Raw genomic sequence first — 22,834 nt, 5'->3', positions numbered from 1 at the left:
GGTTAAATAAAACTACCCAGCAGGTTGGGCAAACATTTAAACAGAAAGCTCTCGGACTAAATCTAAAATATCTTAAACTGTGTTCTGAAGATGAACGAAGGTCTTACGGGTTTGAAACGACATGAGGGTGAGTCATAAATGACATCATTTTCATTTTTGGGTGAACTAACCCTTTAATGTCAGTTTTGGTATTTTTGTAAAAAAATTCATTTTAGTTCATTTTCATTCTAAACGTTAAAGAATAGCAGAGTCCCCACAATAACTATAATGATAACAGCACAGAGAAACGATATCACTGGAATCACTTTCATTTTGTCCAGCTGATGAACGATAAAAACTAAACTTTGACAGCCAATCAGAATCCATCCTGCTTTAAGGAGCTTGAGCATTTAAAGTGGCAGATGACCAAACTGCAGCATGTATTTATAATAAACAGAACTAAATCCTGTGTTAATGTGGACACTAATATAGTTATTGATATAGTTATGGCTCTTTGTGTGAATATTAGAGCAGTATTTGCATAGCCACAGCTCTAAATAATGCACATAATCCAGCAGAGGGCACAGATATAGTAGTATTATTTTAGTATTATTCATATATATATATATATATATATATATATATATATATATTAGATTTTATTTTAAATATATTTAATAATAAATATATTTTGTTAAATTACATTTTGATTTCAGTATATATATTGATATTCAGTTAATAGTTTTTGTCATGTTTTTCTTTTTTCTTTTTAACATTAATTTATATTTTAGTTTGATTTTAGTCAAATTTAGTTAGAGATTAATTTTAGAGATTAATTTAGTTTAGTAGATTTTTTTTTATTTTTTTATCTTATTTCATTTTAGCTTTATTTCAATATCCAGAAATATCCAGTTTTAGTTTTAGTCAACAATGACAACACTGATATGATATCCATCTGGGGGGGAAAAAACCCTGTTCCTGGCAACTTGGTAATGTCAAAACCAACAAACACCAGTAAACCAAACCAAAACAAAAACCAAGATCTCTTATCGCCATAACTAAAACAAATTTGTAAAATGGAACTGAAACCCATGAGCAGCCAATCATAGCACACTATCACTTCCGAAATCAATGATTTCATGTGACAGCTATACTGGTGAGGAGCGTGAGGGGAGAATCCCTGTTGCCAAAACAAACACTGAGTTGTTTGGTCACTATCTAAGACACAACCTCTGAGGTTATGCAGTGAAAAAAGATGAATGCATAAGACGTGGGCGTCACCTTTGCCTCCCACCGCCTCATCACTGTTGAACTGTGGGATGTGTTCTGAAGCTTGGCGTCCTCCCAATCCTCCCACGTGCTCCGGCCTTGCCCTTCAGAGACTCGTCGGACACGCAGAAGCGTTGCTATGGTTACCGCTCTAAAGTTTGGGTAAAAACAAACTGATAATAAAGGGGAAAAGCCTTGCAGTCATGCCTCATGGCCTCATGGCTTATTCCTACACTCAAATGAGGCATGGTGTCATGTGGCATCAGCTTCCTGCTGCAATTACTAATTCCTTTTTCTATCATCTGAACATCTTTTGAGTAGGTGAAAGGATAAAAGAATAACTTTTATAAAGTCCCATGGCATGCATTGAAAACCCTTCACGAGCACTTAGTGACTTTTTCACTCACTTGAGCATCTGGTTTAAACATCAGCCATGAAACTTTGTGCGTCATATGTGCTTTATAGTATCAACTTTCCGGAAAAAACAATTGAGCTTCAACGTGGGTTTACCTTTTCTTTTCTGGCAAGGACTACACTGCCACCCTGTGTTTTACACTGACATAAAATGCTGTTGGTTCACTTCATCTAAAACCATATATTCACAACACTGTAAAATAACTTGTATAGTAAAAGTATAGTTTAATATAGTGATTCCCAAACTTTTATACTAAAAATATTTACTTGTAGTACCCCCTGAGATGTATAGTTAAGTTAATATTTCAATAATTTAATAAAACATTCACATTCACGGTTCTCTGATGTTAGTTAATGATCACATGACATGCAGATAAACAAAAAAAGTATTTTTTTTTGTTAGTATTTGGCATTTTTTTAAATTTTAAAAATATTTTAATTTTACATTTTTAATTTTACATTTATTTATACGATTTTTTTTTAATCAACTCACAAACCTCAGTTTGGGAAACCCTGTTTAACGAATCAGGTTGGTGTAAAGGGTTAGTTGACCCAAAAATGAAATTTCTGTCATTAATTACTCACCCTCATGTTGTTTCACACCCGTAAGACCTTTGTTCATCTTCAGAACACAAATTAAGATATTTTTTGATGAAATACATTTTTTATCCTCCATAGACAGCAATGTAATAACCGACCTTCAAGGTTCAGAAAGGTATTAAAGACATTGTTAAAATAGTCAGTGTGACTGACTACAGTTCTGACGTAGACCCTGGAAGCGCTGCAATGAAAATAGTGTAGGAGAATGACACGGGAGAGACGAATTTGTTATTTTTGGGTTGTTTTGGGTTATTTTAAGGTTGAACCACGTTGACTATTTAATGATGTCTTTACTAATTTTCTGGACCTTGAATGACAGTAATTATGTTGCTTTCTATGGGAGAAAAAAAAAAAAAATTCTCTGATTTCATCAAAAATATGAAGTATAAAATATGAAGGTCTTACAGGTGTAGAACGACATGAGGGTGAGTAATTAATGACTGAATTTTCATTTTTGGGTGAACTAACCCTTTAAGTCAGTAGAGGGAGCGGGAGTAGTTCTAAATCAACAGAAATTGAAATTATGGATTAGAAAAAAGGTCTAAGCCATCATCAGGAGCCTAAATTAGGAAAATGAAGAGGGGAAATGTACAAAAAATACAGCTATCACTCATCTTGTTATGAGTATAATATGCATATAATAAAATGTCTAATGTACTTATGTCTAATGTCATAACTAACTTATGTAACCAGACAGAAAAATGTGTTGTAACATAATCATGTTTTTTGCACAAATGTAATATCACTCACTTTATTTTTATTTTTTTTCATTTTATGTAAATAATAATTTATACATTTACATAAAATAGCTAAATTTTTTTTTAAAAATCACTTTAAAGATCATCAAAATTTCTCAGTTTCATTCATTGTGATAATATGAAAAATGTGCCATGGTTTAGTGCAGTGGTCACCAACCTTTTTAAGCCCAAGATCCCTGACCTCGACCTTTTTGAAAGACAAGATCTACTTGATAGAAAAAGACAGCACAGATTGTATTTAGTATTTTTTCGTGGCTAATTTAGATTCTGATTTATTTATTTATTTTTTACAAGCAAATTGGCCGATTCTGATACTGGTTGCAGATATGCATTTTTAATATTATTATAATAAACAAAAATACATAGCCATTTCAAATTAGAGGGAAACACTGCTTTTTAATCACAATCCAAACAAAGATGCTATGCACATTGCATGAGCAGTTATTTTTTATTTGAATTAGATTTAATTTCAAGATTTAAAGCAAAAACAGAATGGTCTGACTTTATCTTTGTGAAATTATAAATGCTACACACACAAAAAAAGCATGAAAAAAAAACAGCAGGCTGAATGAGACGCAGATTCACTCTCTGACAGCAGGTGGCGCTTATGGAGCAACAGTGATACAGCGTTTCCTTGGTTACCGCTGTAAACAAAGCTGAAATGCGCTAATAATTAGCTATTTTATTCTGAGGTATATTTTATTCTGAAAATAAAATGCCATTGCGATCGAAATCAGAAGACTGATCTCCTTTTAGAGATGAATTCATAATCCCTCACCCCCAATTCAATATTTATATTTTCTTCCTATATTTCGAGCATCGTGAACAGTGAGCTGCTCTGCCTGCTGCAGAATTTTCTCCTTTTTGCCTCCGTCTTCAGCGTCTCTGGCCTCTTGTTAACGTCCGTTTAAAGACTCAGACATAATATGGGTTATTTACCTTTATCTGTCTGTCCCAGTAGCTCCCGAAAATAATATAAAAATAAATACAAAAATACAGTACAAAGACTTGAGAAATGTAATGTATTTTTGTACTCATATTTATATTATTTTCGCGAGCTACTGGAACAGTGATAAAGTGATAAAGATCGACCAGTCGATCGCGATCGACGGGTTGGCGACCACTGGTTTAGTGGAAGTTTGCTGCCATCTATTGGAAAACAAACACTTTTAAAAAATTAAAATAACATGAATCTATTTCTACTACAGCCACTAGATAGCATCAGGGGATTACTCAATGGCTCCTGTACCATTCCAAAGTTTTTCATTTAGATTTGTTTAGACCAGTGGTCACCAACCCGTCGATCGCGATCGACTAGTCGATCTTTATCACTGTTCCAGTAGCTCGCGAAAATAATATAAATATGAGTACAAAAATACATTACATTTCTCAAGTCTTTGTACTGTATTTTTGTATTTATTTTTATGTTATTTTCGGGAGCTACTGGGACAGACAGATAAAGGTAAATAACCCATATTATGTCTGAGTCTTTAAACGGACGTTAACAAGAGGCCAGAGACGCTGAAGACGGAGGCAAAAAGGAGAAAATTCTGTAGCAGGCAGAGCAGCTCACTGTTCACGATGCTCGAAATATAGGAAGAAAATATAAATATTGAATTGGGGGTGAGGGATTATGAATTCATCTCTAAAAGGAGATCAGTCTTCTGATTTCGATCGCAACAGCATTTTATTTTCCTCTTACCTCAGAATAAAATAGCTAATTATTAGCGCATTTCAGCTTTGTTTACAGCGGTAACCAAGGAAACGCTGTATCACTGTTGCTCCATAAGCGCCACCTGCTGTCAGAGAGTGAATCTGTGTCTCATTCAGCCTGCTGTTTTTGTTTCATGCTTTTTTTTGTGTGTAGCATTTATAATTTCACAAAGATAAAGTCAGACCATTCTGTTTTTGCTTTAAATCTTGAAATTAAATCTAATTCAAATAAAAAAATAACTGCTCATGCAATGTGCATAGCATCTTTGTTTGGATTGTGATTAAAAAGCAGTGTTTCCCTCTAATTTGAAATGGCTATGTATTTTTGTTTATTATAATAATATTAATAATACATATCTGCAACCAGTATCAGAATCGGCCAATTTGCTTGTAAAAAATAAATAAATAAGAATCTAAATTGGCCATGAAAAAATACTAAATACAATCTGTGCTGTCTTTTTCTATCAAGTAGGCTAGATCTTTTCTTTCAAAAAGGTCGAGGTCAGGGATCTTGGGCTTAAAAAGGTTGGTGACCACTGGTTTAGACATTATAAATCATTATTTTAACAACAACGTAACGTTTTAGTTTTTTTTGTTTTTTTTTACTTGATCTTTTTTGCAATTATATCAACCTCACAGTCAAACCTAAACATGGCGTGCGTGCGTGAGTTCTGCTTTGTTTTTTGTTGTTGTTGTTGTTTGACAAGAAAGGTTGCCATGAGGAATTGATTGGATGGTTGTGGTTTGCTATTGGTGGATCGCCAGTAAATGTCATCAGAGAAGAGATGTCGCTGCAAGGAGGGGAAGTTATTTTGATCAAACCTTACGAGGGCACATGAATTAATGATTAATAAGGATGTGCACGAATAAATAATTTAAAATGAATACTGCCAAACTCCATTGAAAAAATGAGAATTATCCATTTTGATTTCATGGCCAATTTAATATTTATGAATAAATGAACAGTTATTAAGATACCAGTAAGGTTAGCTCCATGACTTAAAAACTAGGCTATGTAAAAATAGGTCGTGGCTCAAAAGCAGTTAGCTGAAGCTCAATGGAAAAGAACACATAACACATTTTTAAATATATATAATTTGACACTCCTCTATATTACCCAGAACCCCCCATCCCCAAACAAACACAGAGGAGTGTCAAATCCCCCCCACCCCCCCACCCCACCCCCTGTTAACACGACAGTAAATTTGTTTTTTGTTGTTGTTCGCTAGTAATATGTTTCATTAAAACAAATAAATACAGTGCATTCTAAAATTGGTTGCCATTTTTTAATGCTTTACAGTTTGACTATAATTTAAACATGCTGCTTTAGAATTATATTCACTGTGAAAAGTGGAATTAAAGTTTCATTTTATTCAAAAGGTTGTTAAACAAGCCAATTATTCAAAATCTAATTTATTAACATTATAAAAATGTGGTCACAAACAAACAAAAACAGTATTCAGGCTGAATGAAAATTTAAGCCACTCTCTGTCAGTAGGTGGCGCTTATGGAACAGCGGAAATAGAGCTGTTTCCCCGGTAACCTCTGTAAACTCAGTTTTATATTATTTATGCACATGTAAGCTTATCAGTTTAACTGAATTTTCTACTTCATTGTGTTATAAGAAGTCAAACTATATCATTTTCCATTATCATAGCATTTGTTATGAAAAATAGCAACCTATACATAGCCTATAGAAACAACAGAAGATGTCACAGGTGTAATATAAATCTAGTGAAAAATATTCCCTTAACAAGTTAGCCAAATTTAACATAATTACTACAATAAAACTATAAAGGGTGGGTCATGAATAGTTGTAGTTGGCGCAAGATGATGTTTGTCCTCTTTTCAGTCTTTTGTTAATTTTGTTCATCAGTCTAGATCACGTTTGACTTTCTCTATAGCGTTTTAAAGTGTTTAACCTTCAATAGAATTCAAATGGATCGCACATTTTATCATCAGTGTCAGGATGGCTCATGGAAATCTTAGCACACTTTTGGAGCGTGATAACATTCAAAGTAGCAGCCTATTGCACTGCATATTAGCCAAAGGAAATGCAAAAAGGCCTCCTGTGTGACTTCCCTGTGCACACTTTTCTGTTCACTTGGATGAAAAGCAATTAAAAGTATAGCCAGTCACAGTTATAGGGGTGATTCATTGCTATTTTACATTTTTAACTTTAGTTCAAGCGCTCAAAGTTCAATGCAAAGGGAGATATTTTATTTTAAAGAATTCTCTGTGTAAAGACTACAACAAACGGCTGGTAGAGACTACAACAAGCTTCTTCCTGGAGTGGTGACATCACTAACCCTAAAATTTAAATAAACCCCGCCCCCGAGAACACACAACAAAGGAGTGAGGCTATGTTAGTGCGATACAGCATGTAACACAAATGCAATAGCATGTCATAAAAGCAAGATGACAACATGACAAGTTATAACCGTAATTAAACTAAACTACCTGTTCTGTCTTCATGCTGCATATTCTCTGGCTCTGTACGATCTTACAACAGTTCCCACAGGAGTGATTTATAGATTACCATGACAGAATATGCTAGTCAATAACTTTAAGATAGTCAGCTCCACATCAGCTACATAAATTCATCAACTAACTGTTCAGAAATGTCCTGTTGCTTTCTACATGTTGTCACTTCTTCTTGAGTCTCTCCATCATTGTCTGACTCCGGTTTGAACATAAAAGGCTGAACAGTTTCTGACATTTTCAGTGAGTCTGTGTGAGGTAATCGGTGCTGCTAACACGAGCTCTTGAAACTCCGCCTTCTTCTTGAGAGCAGCCGCTCATTTGCATTTAAAGGGACACACGCAATAACTGAGCATTTTTGTTCATCCTCAAAAAATGATTTAACAAGCTATAAAAAATGTTCTGTGGGGTATTTTGAGCTGAAACTTCACTTACACACTCTGTGGACATCAGAGACTTATTTTACATCTTGTAAAAGTGGCACTATACCACCCTTTAAAATATGTACAAGACGCTTTAGGGAATTTATGTGTGTCATTATGTGCCTTACTTTGAAGCCGATGCTCTTGCAGTTGTTCGTTCTGGTCCAATTTTCAAATAATAATTTGACTAATATATATATATATATATATATATATATATATATATATATATATGTTACATATCCCTTGTTCCCTTGGACTCCATATCCCATGATCCTCCTGTTCTCCACACCTGCATCCACTTCCTCGTCAGCTCCCCATCGTCACTCATCACCTGCACCTGGACTCTATTGTTAGCACTCCCTTTATGTTGCACTCACTCCCTTCACTCTTCGTCCGTCTTGAATGTTATTCTACGTGTATGTTTGGTTCTCTTTGCCTGTGTTCAGTAAAGTATTTTCATTGATTGTGGAAATCCGTATCTGCCTCATCCTTCTACCAGCATACCATAACTATATATATATATATATATATATATATATATATATATATATATATATAATCAGAGCTGGGTAGATTATGAATTGTAATCAGTTACTGATTACAAATTACATGACAAAATTTGTAATCAGTAATATAATCATTACACATTTTTGGTAACGTAATCTGACTACTTTTGGATTACATTTAGATTACATTTGTGCTAACCCTTATTTAATGTCACATATATTGTAGGATAATCTTGTACTATTTTGACATATACAAAGAAAAAATATAGTCCAAAAACATATTCTATTATTAGCCTCAACAGATTGTTTTAAAGTGAAATGTATGGACAGTTAATACTTTAGAATACTAACACTAATGTACCTGTTAGTGTTTGCGGATAGTAAGACTGAATAAAACAATATCACATCTTATGATTTTAAAACATATTTACTTGAAATTAAGTACATTTAGAAAAAAGCAACATTACAAAAACAAATATTAAAAAACATGAAATTCACAGCAATATAACTGCTACATCAATTATTTCATCTGTATTTCATATATATATATATATATATTGCCCCCTCACCACCAAAAAAACTTGAAGAATCACAAACGTATATAATCGGCAGGTTTATTATGAAAAAAATATAAACGTTAAAAAAATGAAAAATGAGGAGAATCAATGAATTGTGAACAACTTACTGCCATTGTGTAAATATGTAATCATGTAATCCATAAAAAGTAACTGTGGTCTGATTATGAGTATTTTAAAAAGTAGTTTACTCAAATTAAAAGTACTTAATTTTTGGAATCTGATTACGTAATCCAGATTACATGTAATCCGTTACTACCTAGCTCTGTGTGTGTGTGTGTGTATATATATATATATATATATATATATATATATATATATATATATATATATATATATATATATATATATAATTGATTTGTTTTTATTATTAGGCAATGTATATATTTATCAGACTAAATGGAGTAATTCGAAACACAATAAATAAAAAGAAATGTATTAAAAAATATATTAATATAAAGTTTACTGAATATAATATAAAATACTGAAAACCCCTGTTTAATCTAATGCAATGTTATTTGTGCATTTTAAATAGGGTCTACCTACGTGTCCACATAATTTTGGGAGACACTGTTTGCTTGACAACCACTTGACTAACCCAACCCATAAAGACTACATTACCCAGCGCTCAGTGACGTCACGCAACAAGCCACGCCCCCATCCGGGGATATGACACGCACTCCTTCTCCAGCATGGCGGCTTCAGGTGAGGATTTTATAGATTTGTGCCTGGGCCGGTTGGGAATTTTCGGGTGCGACGCGTCATTTGTGTCAGGGAAATGTCTCTCAGTGTCAGATAAAGTATGTCCGAGATGATCTCCAGCGTGATGCAGGCGAATTAGCGACGAGGGCAGAGTGTTAAGCTTGATCTTGAGTTGTGAAGGGACGCTGCGTCGAAACTGCACCAGCAGCTGTATGTGCATATGCGAAAACATATTGATCAGCTTATTTACTTTCTCTTCAGACAACACGGAAGCGCTGTTTACATTGCTTATGGCACATTCTTCTCAGGCAGAACAGAGGCACATGCAGTCCAGCCCGTGTTTGTATGCTCGCTGTTTTGTGTTGTTTTCGCTGCATTGCAACTATCTTGTTTTCCCGAATGTGAATGCAGTATTTCTTTGCTTTGTTTACGAGACACGAGCGAAATAAACAGTTGGCTCGAGCGCATGTATGTGAGCGCAGGCGCAGAGTTGAGGGAGGGGCTGCTGTAACTTCACACATTCACTCAACACCTTCCCGCGTTTATCTGACAGATTACAGCTTGCTTATGGTGCAAAAGCACCTTCCTCAGTTTTCGTTATGTTTTTGCTGCTCTCATCACTGTCCTAGGACAGTGCAACTCTTTTGGAGATCTTCTGCTGTCCCGGGACAAGCAAGCTGTTTTTGGTTGAACACTCTGTGTTGATTTATTAGAAGGGACATTTTACAAAATGCAAAATTAAAAAGGATTAGTTCACTTTCAAATTAAAATTTCCTGATAATTTACTCACCCCCATGTCATCCAAGATGTTCATGTCTTTCTTTCTTCAGTTGAAAAGAAATTAAGGTTTTTGATGAAATCATTCCAGGATTATTCTCTTTATAGTGGACTTCAATGGAGCCCGAAACGGTTGAAGGTCCAAATTACAGTTTACAGCGATCCCAGATGAGAAATAAGGGTCTTGTCTACAGAAACCATTGCTTATTTTCTAAAAAAAATAAAAATAAAAAATGTAATGTTATCCTTAACCTTTAATTTTATTTATTTTTTTTAACCATAAATGCTCATCTTGAACATCTTGAACTTCTTTTCTATTTGAATTTCAGCAGTGTCTACACTGCTGGAATTAAAATAGAGAAGAAGAAGAGAGCTAGTTCAAGATGAGCATTTATGGTTAAAATGTATATAATTTTAATTTATTTTTTGAGAAAATGACCGATCGTTTCTCTAGATAAGACTCTTATTCCTCGTCTGGTATCGTTTAAAGCTCTTTGAAGCTGCACTGAAACTGTAATTTGGACCTTCAACTGTTTGGGCTCCATTGAAGTCCACTATAAGAAGAAAAATCCTGGAATGTTTTCATCAAAAACCTTCATTTCTCTTCAACTGAAGAAAGAAAGACATGAACATCTTGGATGACATGAGGGGTGAGTAAAAGTGAACTAATCCTTTAACTGATGTGTTAACACACATGCACCAACTTATTTTTTTTTTTAAATATATGTATTTTCTTACTTTATCTTCTGTATTTTTACTACATATTGTTTTTTACTTATTATTGTTTTACTTATTTTTTCTACTTTTTTTTTTAGATAAATCATCTTCTTAATCACATTTTTTTTATTTTTGTTTGTGCATATGATATCCTAAAATTTCAGTCCGGTTACAATGATTTTTAATGGTAAACAACAGACTCAATACACATAAACATCGTTTTTCTAATAGAATTGTAAAATCGTACTTAAGTGTACTTTAAAAATCTTCTTGTGAAACTGTAAAAGGCACAAATTTCACATAATGAATCTGCAGACAAAAAAAAAATGCATTCCTATATGAATCTAAAGGTGTGTTCACACTTGTAGTTCGGTTCATTTGGTCTGGACCCCCAAAACATTTAGTCCGATTCTTTCAGATTTCACAGAACCAAAAGATGCAAGGATGCGTTCATAACCTGATTGCTCGGATTTTATGACGTATTGCCTATTTTGAGACTGATCTTACCAAACATCCAAAACAATGCTGTGTGCTGAGGTAAATGCGCTTGTTGTGTGTGTGTAACCTGCATATGATCTGTGAACTCGTGAAGAGCTTATTAAATGTGTAAAGGAGTCAAAACAGCGGCGGGAATCCATCCGTCACACACAAACGATCTGCTGCATGGAGTCTGATGCCTGTGATGGGCAAACTCACGACTATGATAAGAAAAATCGACATGCGTGAGGATTCTGTCCATTTTAGGGTCTCGTCTTCCTGATTTGGTTTGTTTACATGTCTTTGGTCCGTGTTGCGTTCATAAATCATTCGAACCAGAGTTTGTTCGGAAGCGGACCAAGACCCATCTTTTCAGTGGTCTCGGTCTGCTTGTTTGGTGCGCACCAGGTTCGGATGGCAGCGTTCACATATGTTCAAATGAACAGAGCAATCGCACCAAGGTTCATTTTAATCGAACCAAACATGACAAGTGTGAACACACCCACCTCGTTTAGTTCAGTTGAATCACACTAGAGTTCATTTTCCTCTTTGGTGGGGTTCGTTTGGGCAGGTGTGAAAGCAGCACTCGGGTGCGCACCAAAAGCAGACCAAACAAACGTACCGAGACCTGCTTGAAGAGGTGGTCTCGGTACGCTTTCAAACGAACTCTGGAGCGGTTTGCTTGAGATGTGAAAGCAAACCGACCCAACGGACAAAACTATATAATTCATAACAGGAAATTTGAGCAAAAACGGTAGTGTCTGATTCTGTGAGTGAGCACACTATTTAGCATACTTGATAACCAAAGAGCGCCTCTGTTGTGCAATTGCACTTCTCTGTGTGAGAATGCTGTCCCAAAAAAAAGCCCCGATTCCCGCTTTGCATCAAAATTCATGTCCTCTCAACACATCTCCTGACAACAGTTTGCCTACTGCATAGAGCTGGGAGATCCAGAGACAGAGAATTTGAATTTGCCTCAGCATTAATATGAATGTAGTATATAATTTAACAGCGGGAATGACTGCTACATTTATAAAGTGTTTGCATGTGTCTCGACAGTTACAAATAAAGCCACAATAAGCTTATGGATGACGCAGAGAAAACTGACCAATAAGAGGACAGTTTTACTAGCATGTGACCTGCCTTAACGCATTTTGGTACGCTTTGAAATGTTGCCATGTGAAAGCGAACCGAACCAAGAAGAAAATGCAACATTGTTACAAATTAAGTCCCTGTTTCGGAACAAAACAAACGATCCGTAGGTTTGAAAACACCCTAAGGCACATTTTTGGAAGTCCTTCTGGTCCTGAAAAGATGTGCCTTTAATTGAGATCTCGCACCACAAATTCTCATGCAGAGAAAACGGAACAAAAAATCTCTTTTAACAGTCTAATGTGATTCAATATTGAAACGATACCGTGTTTTGACTTTTTAGGTATTACGAGACTGTGTAATCATAATTCATAGAGTTGTCAGAGACTCTTTCTTCCTTCTACTTTCACAGGTCACTGCCACTCAAAAACCCAGGATAATGTTGTCAGGAGTTTAGCACTTTGTTTTGGTTTTGCAGCGGGGTGTCGTAGCCCTACAGTAAACACTGATTCAGTTTCACAGAGCTGGAATGTCCTGACAGTGCAGTTTGTCACAAAAGAGCTCAGAAGCATGTAGTAGCTCACGAATATGCCTCTCTCCATGTGTTAACTGCAGCAGTCCACAACAGATGAGAGTCAGTCGGGCCTGAAAATAGATATTGTTGTTTTCCAAATGCTGCATTTTGTCTATGCAAATTATGTAGGGCTGGTTACTTCACATTTCCCCTTGACATTGACTTATATTTAATGCAAAGGAAGTACACTAAATTTGCATTGTTCAACTGCATATTTGTGGATCTTTTGCGGGCATAATGATGTAATGACTTTTTACATACTATTTGTTTATTTCTTGACAGCTAAAAAGAATAAGAAAAAGGGTAAGACCCTTACCCTGACCGACTTTTTAGCGGAGGACAGCGGGGGAAATGCTCCACCGAGTTACGCGCCCGCGAAGCCCACAAGCTGGGCCGACGAGACCGATGACCTGGAGGGAGATGGTGAGATTCAAATATGAAATATTTGAATATGGAATATGCCAACAAATATGAATTAATGGCACTTTGCTTTCAAAATATGCTTTTACAATCTTTTTTTTTTGTACTTTGATAAACTATACTCTGGATCATTCTGTGTCAACTCAACCAGAGGTTTTATTTCTGGTGAAAGAAATGCATAATTGAAGAAGAAAGGCAAAATATTAAATGTCGTGGATGTATATTTACTGAGTGATCCACTACTTTGTAGAGGGTTGATTTTCACCTGAGATTTGCCCAATTACAGGGGGGTAAAAGTGATTTTAGAAAGATGGCAGCAGCATTATTTTATTTTTACAGAGATTGGTAGGTTTATTAGTAAAATCTTTTGACTTCAACAATCTTTGTTGGATTATGTGCCAGATTATTGTGTGTTTTGCCTGAAGTTTGCATCTAGAAGTGTTAAAGATATCTTAATATGCTTTTAGATTCTAGTTCTTAATGTACTTTTCTTTTGGTATCTTAATTTATATGGTTCATTTCCAGAGATAAGGGAATTTCAGTGTGGAAAATTGTACATTTTCAATGGTCAACAACCAAATGTGGGTCAGTTTGCATACAGCTGATACTTTTTTCTTTTAAGAGGGATATCTGAACAACAAATAATGTTGGAAATAGAAATGTATCGTAATTGCATAGAACAAACAGTACCTGTCTGAGTGCTATAAATAGTCTTTTTCCAAAGTTTGAATGCCTGTAACTCTAAAAGTATTAAATATGTCCCAGTTTTCTTCTATATTCTCATCCTTAATAAACTTTTCTTTTGGAATCTTCATTTTTAAGGCCCTATATGGTTCATTCCCATAGATAAGGGGATCTCGATGCGACTTCATGTCCAAATTGTTGAATTTTACCCATTTTCAGTGGTTGAAATCCAAATGTGGGTAACTTTTTAACAGCTGATATACTTATTGTGTTTAAAGGGGAATGTCTGAAGAACAAAAAAATGAAACTAGTAATGTATCTCATTTCCTTCTATCAAAACAATAGCTTACAACATACCTCTCTGAAAGCTCATGATGTTTCAAACTCAAACGACCTTTTCTTCTGTGGAACAAAAAATGAGATGTTTTGCACAATGTTCATGCTGCTCTTTTCCCTTCAATAAATGCGTATAGTGACTACAGGCTGTGAAGCCAAAAAAGTCAAATAAAGCATACAAGTATACTTTATGACTTATTCCAAGTGTTACTTTTTTACACAGTAGCTAAGAACCATTGCTCAATGCTTAGGTCAACAGCAGTCGACGTGGGCTGAACTGGATCATTTATCATTCACAACCACCACCAAAACTCTGACCTACAGGCCAATTTTCATGTTTACATGATCTTTTCAAAACCTACATAATACAAAACTGAATAAGACAGCAGTTTGCTAGATTTCTACCATTGAAATATATTCCAAATACTATCAAAACAGATGCAGGTCTTTGTTTCATTACTATATGTACAAAAGTGGACAACTTATTACAAATACACACTACAGTATGAATAACTTCGTACTGAAAAGTAAACATGTTTCATATACAGTGAATTCTAAGCAGTAGAGAGTGTCATTATTGATTTGTGAAGACATTTTACAAAAGAAAATATTGTATAATGCTACATGTTAGTGTGTTTTTTTTATATCATTGATTTATGATTGACAAAGTGTGTTGAAGTAAAAACCTTTTGAAAGAATGAGTTGATCTGAGACAGAGTTTTGGTAGTTTTGGTGCATTTTGAATGTGATATTTACTGCTGTGCTTAAAGGGTTAGTCCACCCAAAAATGAAAAATCAGTCATTAATTACTCACCCTCATGTCGTTCCACACCCGTAAGACCTTCATTCATCTTCAGAACACAAATTAAGATATTTTTGATGAAATCTGAGAGCTTTTCCTCCATTGACAGCTATGCAACTACCATGAAAAAGTTAAAAAACGCATGAAAAAGTAAAAAAAAAAAAAAAAATTCATATAAATTAAGTGGTTTAGTCAAGATATTCTGAAGAGACACAATTGATTTATATGATGAACAGATTGAATTTAGGCTTTTATTCACATATAAACATATGTTCATCGGAAATAAACAAGCTCAACCAAACAAGATTGACGTGCAAGAACAAACCTCTTGCAAAAGTTCAGACGTGAGGGTGACGAAGTGAGGGTAATTAATGACAGAATTGTCATTTTTGGGTGAACTAACCCTTTAAGTATTGAAAAACATGCCCTTGAGATTGGAAAAAGCTGTAAGAATGATGACCACATTTGATATCTGGCACAATGCCTCTTAATACAATTTTTTTTTTAATGAATTTCAGTTTGTTCAGAATATAATGGTTACATTATATAATGTTATGTGGATTATTATTATTATGGTGCCTTTTTGGACTTCAACCCCTGTATGGGAAAGAGCAGCTTGTTACAGAGAATAAGGAAAGTCATTTGGGTTTGAATCAACATGAGGTTGAGTAAATGAAGACAGAACTATCCCTGATCGACTTCACTTCTTTTACAGTTACTACTGCCTGGCACACAGAAGATGACGTGTACCGAGCGCCACCCATCGATCGGTCTATTCTGCCGACGGCTCCACGTGCCGCCCGTGAGCCCAACATCGACCGCTCCCGTCTGCCTCGCAGCCCCCCCTACACCGCCTTCCTGGGCAACCTCCCCTATGACGTCACTGAAGACTCCATCAAAAACTTCTTCCGTGGACTCAGTGTGAGTCTGCAGAAGGAGCATTCATGTGAATTCTCACATACGTTATACTTTAACCCTTTCACACGTACGTTTTAAAATTCTAGCTGAGCTCCTGGCGGGGGTTTTGAGGGAAGCGTTATTTTAGAATGGATCACCTTATTATTTCCATGGTGACACGTCAAGTTTGTCATATAAAAACATGGGTTCTGCCTTTAGCATCTGCTACAGTTTTTAGACTTGTGCTATTTTGCATGTCTCAGAACACCTTGTTGTAAATAGTGCATGAAGAAGATGATTTTCAAAGCTGTTTTTAGAACACAGCTGAGTTTCATCAGAGTAGTTGTTAGGGATTTTTTTTGTTTTGTTTTTTTTGAAATAACTGGAAGTCTAAATTTGGTGGTGATGACTTTCAGATGCCATTACAGCCTCAATGCAAGATACTAAATAGTTTATTTTGTATATCTATTCAATATGAAAACACTCTAAACTTTGATCTGTCGAATGTTCTTTTATTACATTATCACTGTGTCAGCTCTAGTATAGCATTTTTTGCAAAATATTGCATTGCATTATGTGTCTGGTTACACTTTATTTTAAGGTGTCATTCTTACAGTATAATTATATATTTAAGTACTGAGTAATATTAATTAACAACATGTACTTACTATAGGGTTAGGGTAGGATTAGGGTTTGGTTGAGGGTTATTTGCATGTAATTATGAATAATTACTATGGTTAGTACATGTAACATATGTAACAAGGACCCTGTAAAATACAGTGTTACTATGTATCTTTTTTTTTTTTTTTTACTTACAATACCGTTCAAGTGTTTAGGTCTTTTATTAAAGATCTTTTATTTAGAAAGGATGTATTAAATTGATCAAAAGTGACTGTAAGGTCATTTAACATTTTTATAAGATTTCTATTTCACATAAATTATGTTCTTTTCATCAAAGAATCCTGACAAAAATGCATCACGGTTTCCAAAAAAATATGACGCAGCACAACTGTTTCAACATTGAAAATAATAAATCTTTCTTGAGCAGCAAATCATCATATCAGAATGATTTCTGAACGATCATGTGACTGAAGACTGAAGTCAAAGATGAATTTTCAGCATCATTACATCACAGGAATAAATTACATTTTAAAACATATCCAAATAGAAAACAGTGATTTTAAATTGTAATAATATTTCACAATATTACTGACAATATTACTACTCTATTGTTGATCAAATAAATGAATAAGTGAACATAAGAGACTATTTTCAAACACATAAAAATGTTCTTTTCAACAGTAATATATTTGTTCATATAATCCTTTGATTAATTAATTTAGTTCAATATGCAGATTGTCTAAATCAGAATAAACCCTGAAACCTGCATTTCTTTAACGTTTCCTTTTGTTTCCAAAAGCTGCTAGATGGTACAGAACTGATTTAATAAAACGGATTAGGACACCGGGATCTTGAGATGCAACTTAAATTTGATTCAATTATCATTTTTAATTTAGTTTTAACTTCACACTCCATTCTAAAAATGCAAAACATGCTTTAAGATGCTAGAAAAACAAACACCATGCCACATTAAATGAAGCAGCGGACAGAACGTGAAGAATTGTTGCAGTTTTCTAGCCCATAGAGTAAAGCATGAGAAATATTACCAACTGTTATTATATATTTTTTTTATCCATGCAGATCAGTGCAGTTCGCCTCCCGAGGGAGCCCAGTAACCCAGAACGGCTGAAAGGCTTTGGTTATGCAGAGTTTGATGATGTGGATTCTCTGTTGCGCGCACTCAGTCTCAATGAAGAGGTGAGATCCGATTGTCAGTCATGTTACTTTGTTATTGTATGTCTAATGACTAACAATATAGCTTATTCTTTATCTGAAAACCTGTGCAAGTACTTAATGGTTCTGTATTATATAAAGCACTCACTGTTGGTGTTAGGGTTATTTCAGTGGTGGCCACATGGTGGCGCATGTTATCTGTTACACTTGTACAGAATAAAGCTCACAGTTTGTGTAATGAGCAGCAGTGTAGTATTCTCATATGAACCTCATCTTCCTACTCTCTCTCTAGAACCTTGGGAATCGTAGGATCCGTGTAGACATCGCTGACCAGTCCAATGAGAAAGGTCTGAAGCTGTGAACTTGTATTATTGGGGGTAAAAAAAATAATGTATTTCCATATTTACAATCATTTTTGTTTTCTCCTGCTCAGAGAGAGACGATCGCTCCATGTCCGGGCGGGACCGTAACCGCAGTGAGCGAGACATGGGCCCAGACAAGACCGATTCTGACTGGCGGGCAAGGCCTAAATCTGACTCCGATGACGGACCTCGAAGGGACGACGCTTTTGGAGAGCGTAAGCAATTGCTTAATCTGACAAGTGTTTGTTAGAGCAATAGTATGAGAGGACACTACTTCGAATCTCTAGTTTGACAAACAACTTCTCATCGTTAGCCACATGACAAGCTACTAGCAAAATGTTTTGTAAGTTTATATGCAACAGTCTTCACATGTATTTGACATGCTGTTAAGTAATTGGTTATTTGAAGCATTGAAGAGGGAGTAAAATAAAATATATCCAGACATTATGCGGTTTAAAGTTTTTAACATTTGTTTCAAATAGATGGATTTTTACCATCTTCTTCTTAGGATCCCGAGATCGATATGATTCAGACCGTGGCCAGCGGTGGGACAATGATCGTTACGATCGTGATGGCGGGAGAGACAGATACCGTGAACGTTATGATGACAAAGATCGCAGAGACTACGACAGAGGTATTTAACACCTTCATAGATTTTAGTTCTGCACTAGAGGTCTATCTTGCTCATGCTAGGTTTTATTCCACACCTGCCCTCTCCTGCTTGAAATTCAATCTAGTCTTGTGTTCACCTGCTATCTGCTTAGAATGATTTTCTTCCCGACTCCACTACACTTAAGTTCTTGTTTCCAGAATCTCACATTCAGAAATGCAGTGGTTACCCCGGAAACCCCATTAACAAAGCAGCTGCGCTAGTGAAGTTTTTAAAATGCTTCAAACAGCCATTCATTTTTTTGTAATCTCAGTGTTGTTCATCACAGCACCAAATACTGAATACTTTATTTTCAGACTTAAACATTTTTATATTTTAATCTGGACTACAACATGCCATAATGATTATAAATGTTCTGATTATTTGTTATTGTTCAGTAAAACTTTGAGACATACGGCTTCATTCGTTAAGATGTTTATTCATTATTACCAAACTGACAATGAAAAATACTTACAAAGCATTAATTATTCTTAGTTAATGTTAATTTCTTAGTTACTGTTTAATAACATTACTAAAATCAAAAGAACTTATTTAATGGACCCTGAGATAAAACTAACAATGATCAGTTGTGTTTCTTAACTAACATTAACAAAAAATAAAACTTTCTGTAACAAATGTAGCTGTTGCTCAATCTTAGTTAATGCATTAAATAATGAGACCTTTTTGTAAAGTATTTTCTGTTGTTCTTTATAGCCTAATTCTTTTGCACTTTAATCAGTTTAAATACAATAATACAATAAATCAAAAATATATAAAGTCAAATTTTTCAAACAGATTAAAGTGCAAAAGAATTAGGCTAACATTCAGAGTTAATAGATAACATTATAATAGATAACATATAATAGATAACATTCAGAGTTATTTTTGTTATTACAAAAAGAGTTCTTAAAGCACTTTTTTTGCAACTTATTTCAGTATCGCGATAATACCGTAGAACGTGATCAAAGCTTCAGCGATTAATTGCAACATGAAAATTTTATACCGTCACATGCCTAGTCAACACAATAAAAAAAAAAGTCACTGAAAAAAATAGGCTAAATTAAATACGACATCTGTCACTCAAAATGAGAAGTCAAAAATATGAATAAACAAAAAGAGTTGGCTTACTAGCTACACTGCAAAACAAATTATTTTTTTTTTAACATTCATGCAAGAGCCCTAGGGGCATAAAAAGAAGCATGCTTTCAAAATTTGGAGGATACCTTTGGGACTTTTAATCGAAGATGCAGCTGCGATCTAGTACCATAACCATTAGTATAAAAAGCTAAAAAGTTTGTAATATAATATGGTAATTTGCCAAGAAGCGCCTCGTCAATAAATATATTGCCAATTTCGTTAATAAATATGAAGCTGCATGCATGTAAACAAGATCACCATACTGAATTATTGATAAAAAAGTACTCTCAACCAGCTTCTTTCGGGCCTCACAGGGAAAGCAATATTTTAAATGATAGAGGAACCCCAATAGAGTGCCCCAGGGATGACGCGTTTTTGTAGGCAAAACCCGGAAGCGAGTTAGCATTTTAGGGCTTCCGGTTCCAACGCTGTAAAGTCTATGGGTTTTTTGAATGGGTTTTTGCTAAATCGCCTGAAATAAGGTCTGTGGTTAATAAAGCCTCTAAATATTTTCACGTTTTGATCTATGACATAAAACACACCAGTTATAACCCGCTTGTGATTTTTTAAACTTTTAATGTGTCTTAAATTCGGCGGTTGCTAACAAATTGCTAAAAGGGACTACTTCCTTTGGCGGGGACTTTAGACGTCATCATGACAAACAGGACATTTGGACAGCATTTCTCATGAAAAAGTGGATAAGTATTCATACACAGAGCAGATCATAATCAGTGAGCATGTTTTTAAATAGAATTGTTTTCTAAATAAAGTTTGAGGACGCTTGCTGGTGACGACGTTGATCCGCGACCATGGTGTGCTGTAGTCCGTTTATAGCCTACTGTTAGCCTTTTATATCTGACAACTTTATTTGGGCTTCAAAATCTATAAATGTTGTGTTCACTTGTAAAGATTATCTTGATAGACAAAACGTGTAAGTGTCATAACCCTTTGTTAAACACGGAGCTTATTTTCTGCGATTTTCCAAAAGTCTATGGGAAAAATGAATAGGCTTTCAGTCGAGGGAACCCGTGCGCTGCTAACTTCCGGGTTGGCCTACAAAAACGCGTCATCCCTGGGGCACTCTATTTTGGTTTAAGCTTCTTCAGCAAATTATCAATATGGACATTAAATGCTAATTTTTCATCTAACCATATACCTAAATATTTATAAGAACCTCCTCTTTCAATTTTTGTACCATTTAGAGTTGAAATTGTCACATCTGTGTCCTTAAGATGAGTGCGACTAAAAATCATATATGTTGTCTTCTTTGAATTTAAAACTAATTTTAATTGTGACAACGAATATTGTATAACATTAAACTAGGGCTGGGCAAGTTAACGCGTTTTTATCGCGTTAACGCATTAATTAATTAACGCCGACAATTAGTTTATCGTGCGTTAACGTACTTTTTATTTTGAAAGTCCGTTGCTCACTGCGTTTGAATACACATAGATAGACTGTAATAATACAACCGAATACAACACAAACCATGGGTCACAGGAGGGGTGGGATGTTTATCAGTAGGCTACTGGCTGCTTGGGATGAGCGTCATCACGCGTCTCAACCAATGAAAGCATTTGTTGTGTGCCTAAGAGAGCTACAGTGCGAAACAGAAAATATCTGGTGCGGACATAAAAATGGAAAAAGGTACCGAAATCTTAAATGGACATTTTTATTTTAAACCTCTTCCACACGGCATGAGTTTGTGAGTTGATAGAACTAAAGCTATTTGTAACCACTGCAAAGCTGAATTGTCTTATCATCCGGAGTACTTCGAATCTGAAGTTTTCACTTAAATGCAATGCACACCGTTGATGTCAGCAAATCACCCACCCAAACAGAGGAAGGCTTCGGTAGACTACATTGGATGCAGCATGTTGGAGAACTATAGATAAACAAAAGAAAGACAAACTAACAAATGCCATTGCGAAGTGGGTAGCTACAAACTACAGGCCGATTAATATTGTGGAAGATGTCGGTCTGAAGAATGTTATTTGAATCGCAACGAATGACTGCACGTATGAGCCTCCGCCTAGACACAGCATCGCAAGAAAAATACATGAATTGTATGAAAAGAAGCGTACTATAAAGGCGACGGCAATACAACGCGCACCAACTGTTGCTCTCACCGGAGACTACTGGACATCGCTGGGTAACCATAATTACCTCGGAGTTACAGTGCATTACATTGATGAACAATGGGAACTGCATTCACATGCTCTGACTGTAATGAAGACACAAGAGAAGACATTTTGCTGAAACGTGCGCTGAACATTTTATTCATGTTGCACAGCAGTGGGACGTTTCAAATAAAGTCAGCATACTTAGCACAGATATATGATCGCTGCTGCGAGACATCTGCCTTTTGCAAGAAATGTTAACTGCTACTACTGCTACTACTGCTGTAAAAAAGCACTTAATTTATTTAAAGTTTTGACAAACCAAATGTTATTGAACTTTTGTTCATACAGCAGTACTTTGAAAAATCATGCGATTAATCGCGATTAAAATATTTAATCGTTGCCCAGCACTACATTAAACGCATTTTGTAAATTCAACAGAGCTTGGTTTATAGATGATGCTGCTGTATAAATAATTGTGTCATTGGCCTATAGATGTACATTAGCGGAGTCTACTCCAAAACCTAAATCTGCAAAACCATATACTAGTTCTTGGCCTTCGATTCATTTTTCA

At 35.2% G+C, this 22,834-nt stretch overlaps 1 protein-coding gene across 4 annotated transcripts in view; it reads left to right on the top strand.

Annotated features, from left to right (window-relative positions):
- Nucleotides 1-9,317: 9,317 nt before the first annotated feature.
- Nucleotides 9,318-22,834, top strand: part of eif4ba (eukaryotic translation initiation factor 4Ba) — a 31,309-nt gene continuing 17,792 nt past the window's right edge. For 2 of the 4 annotated variants that reach the window (XM_067370861.1, XM_067370862.1), the window contains exons 1-7: nucleotides 9,318-9,425; nucleotides 13,342-13,482; nucleotides 16,017-16,222; nucleotides 17,900-18,016; nucleotides 18,285-18,339; nucleotides 18,426-18,569; nucleotides 18,863-18,988. In XM_067370861.1, the coding sequence (XP_067226962.1) occupies nucleotides 9,413-9,425; nucleotides 13,342-13,482; nucleotides 16,017-16,222; nucleotides 17,900-18,016; nucleotides 18,285-18,339; nucleotides 18,426-18,569; nucleotides 18,863-18,988 (802 nt within the window). In that variant the 5' untranslated portion in view covers nucleotides 9,318-9,412. Of the gene's footprint in view, nucleotides 9,426-13,341; nucleotides 13,483-14,441; nucleotides 14,474-16,016; nucleotides 16,223-17,899; nucleotides 18,017-18,284; nucleotides 18,340-18,425; nucleotides 18,570-18,862; nucleotides 18,989-22,834 lie in introns of those variants that run through there. The other 2 variants (XM_067370864.1, XM_067370863.1) reach the window with 2 other exon arrangements.

The sequence above is a fragment of the Chanodichthys erythropterus genome, chromosome 20 (genome assembly GCF_024489055.1).
Source record: "Chanodichthys erythropterus isolate Z2021 chromosome 20, ASM2448905v1, whole genome shotgun sequence".
NCBI lineage: Eukaryota > Metazoa > Chordata > Actinopteri > Cypriniformes > Xenocyprididae > Chanodichthys > Chanodichthys erythropterus.
The sequence above is the reverse complement of the archived record's forward strand: the minus strand, read 5'-3'. Positions and strand labels throughout refer to the sequence as shown.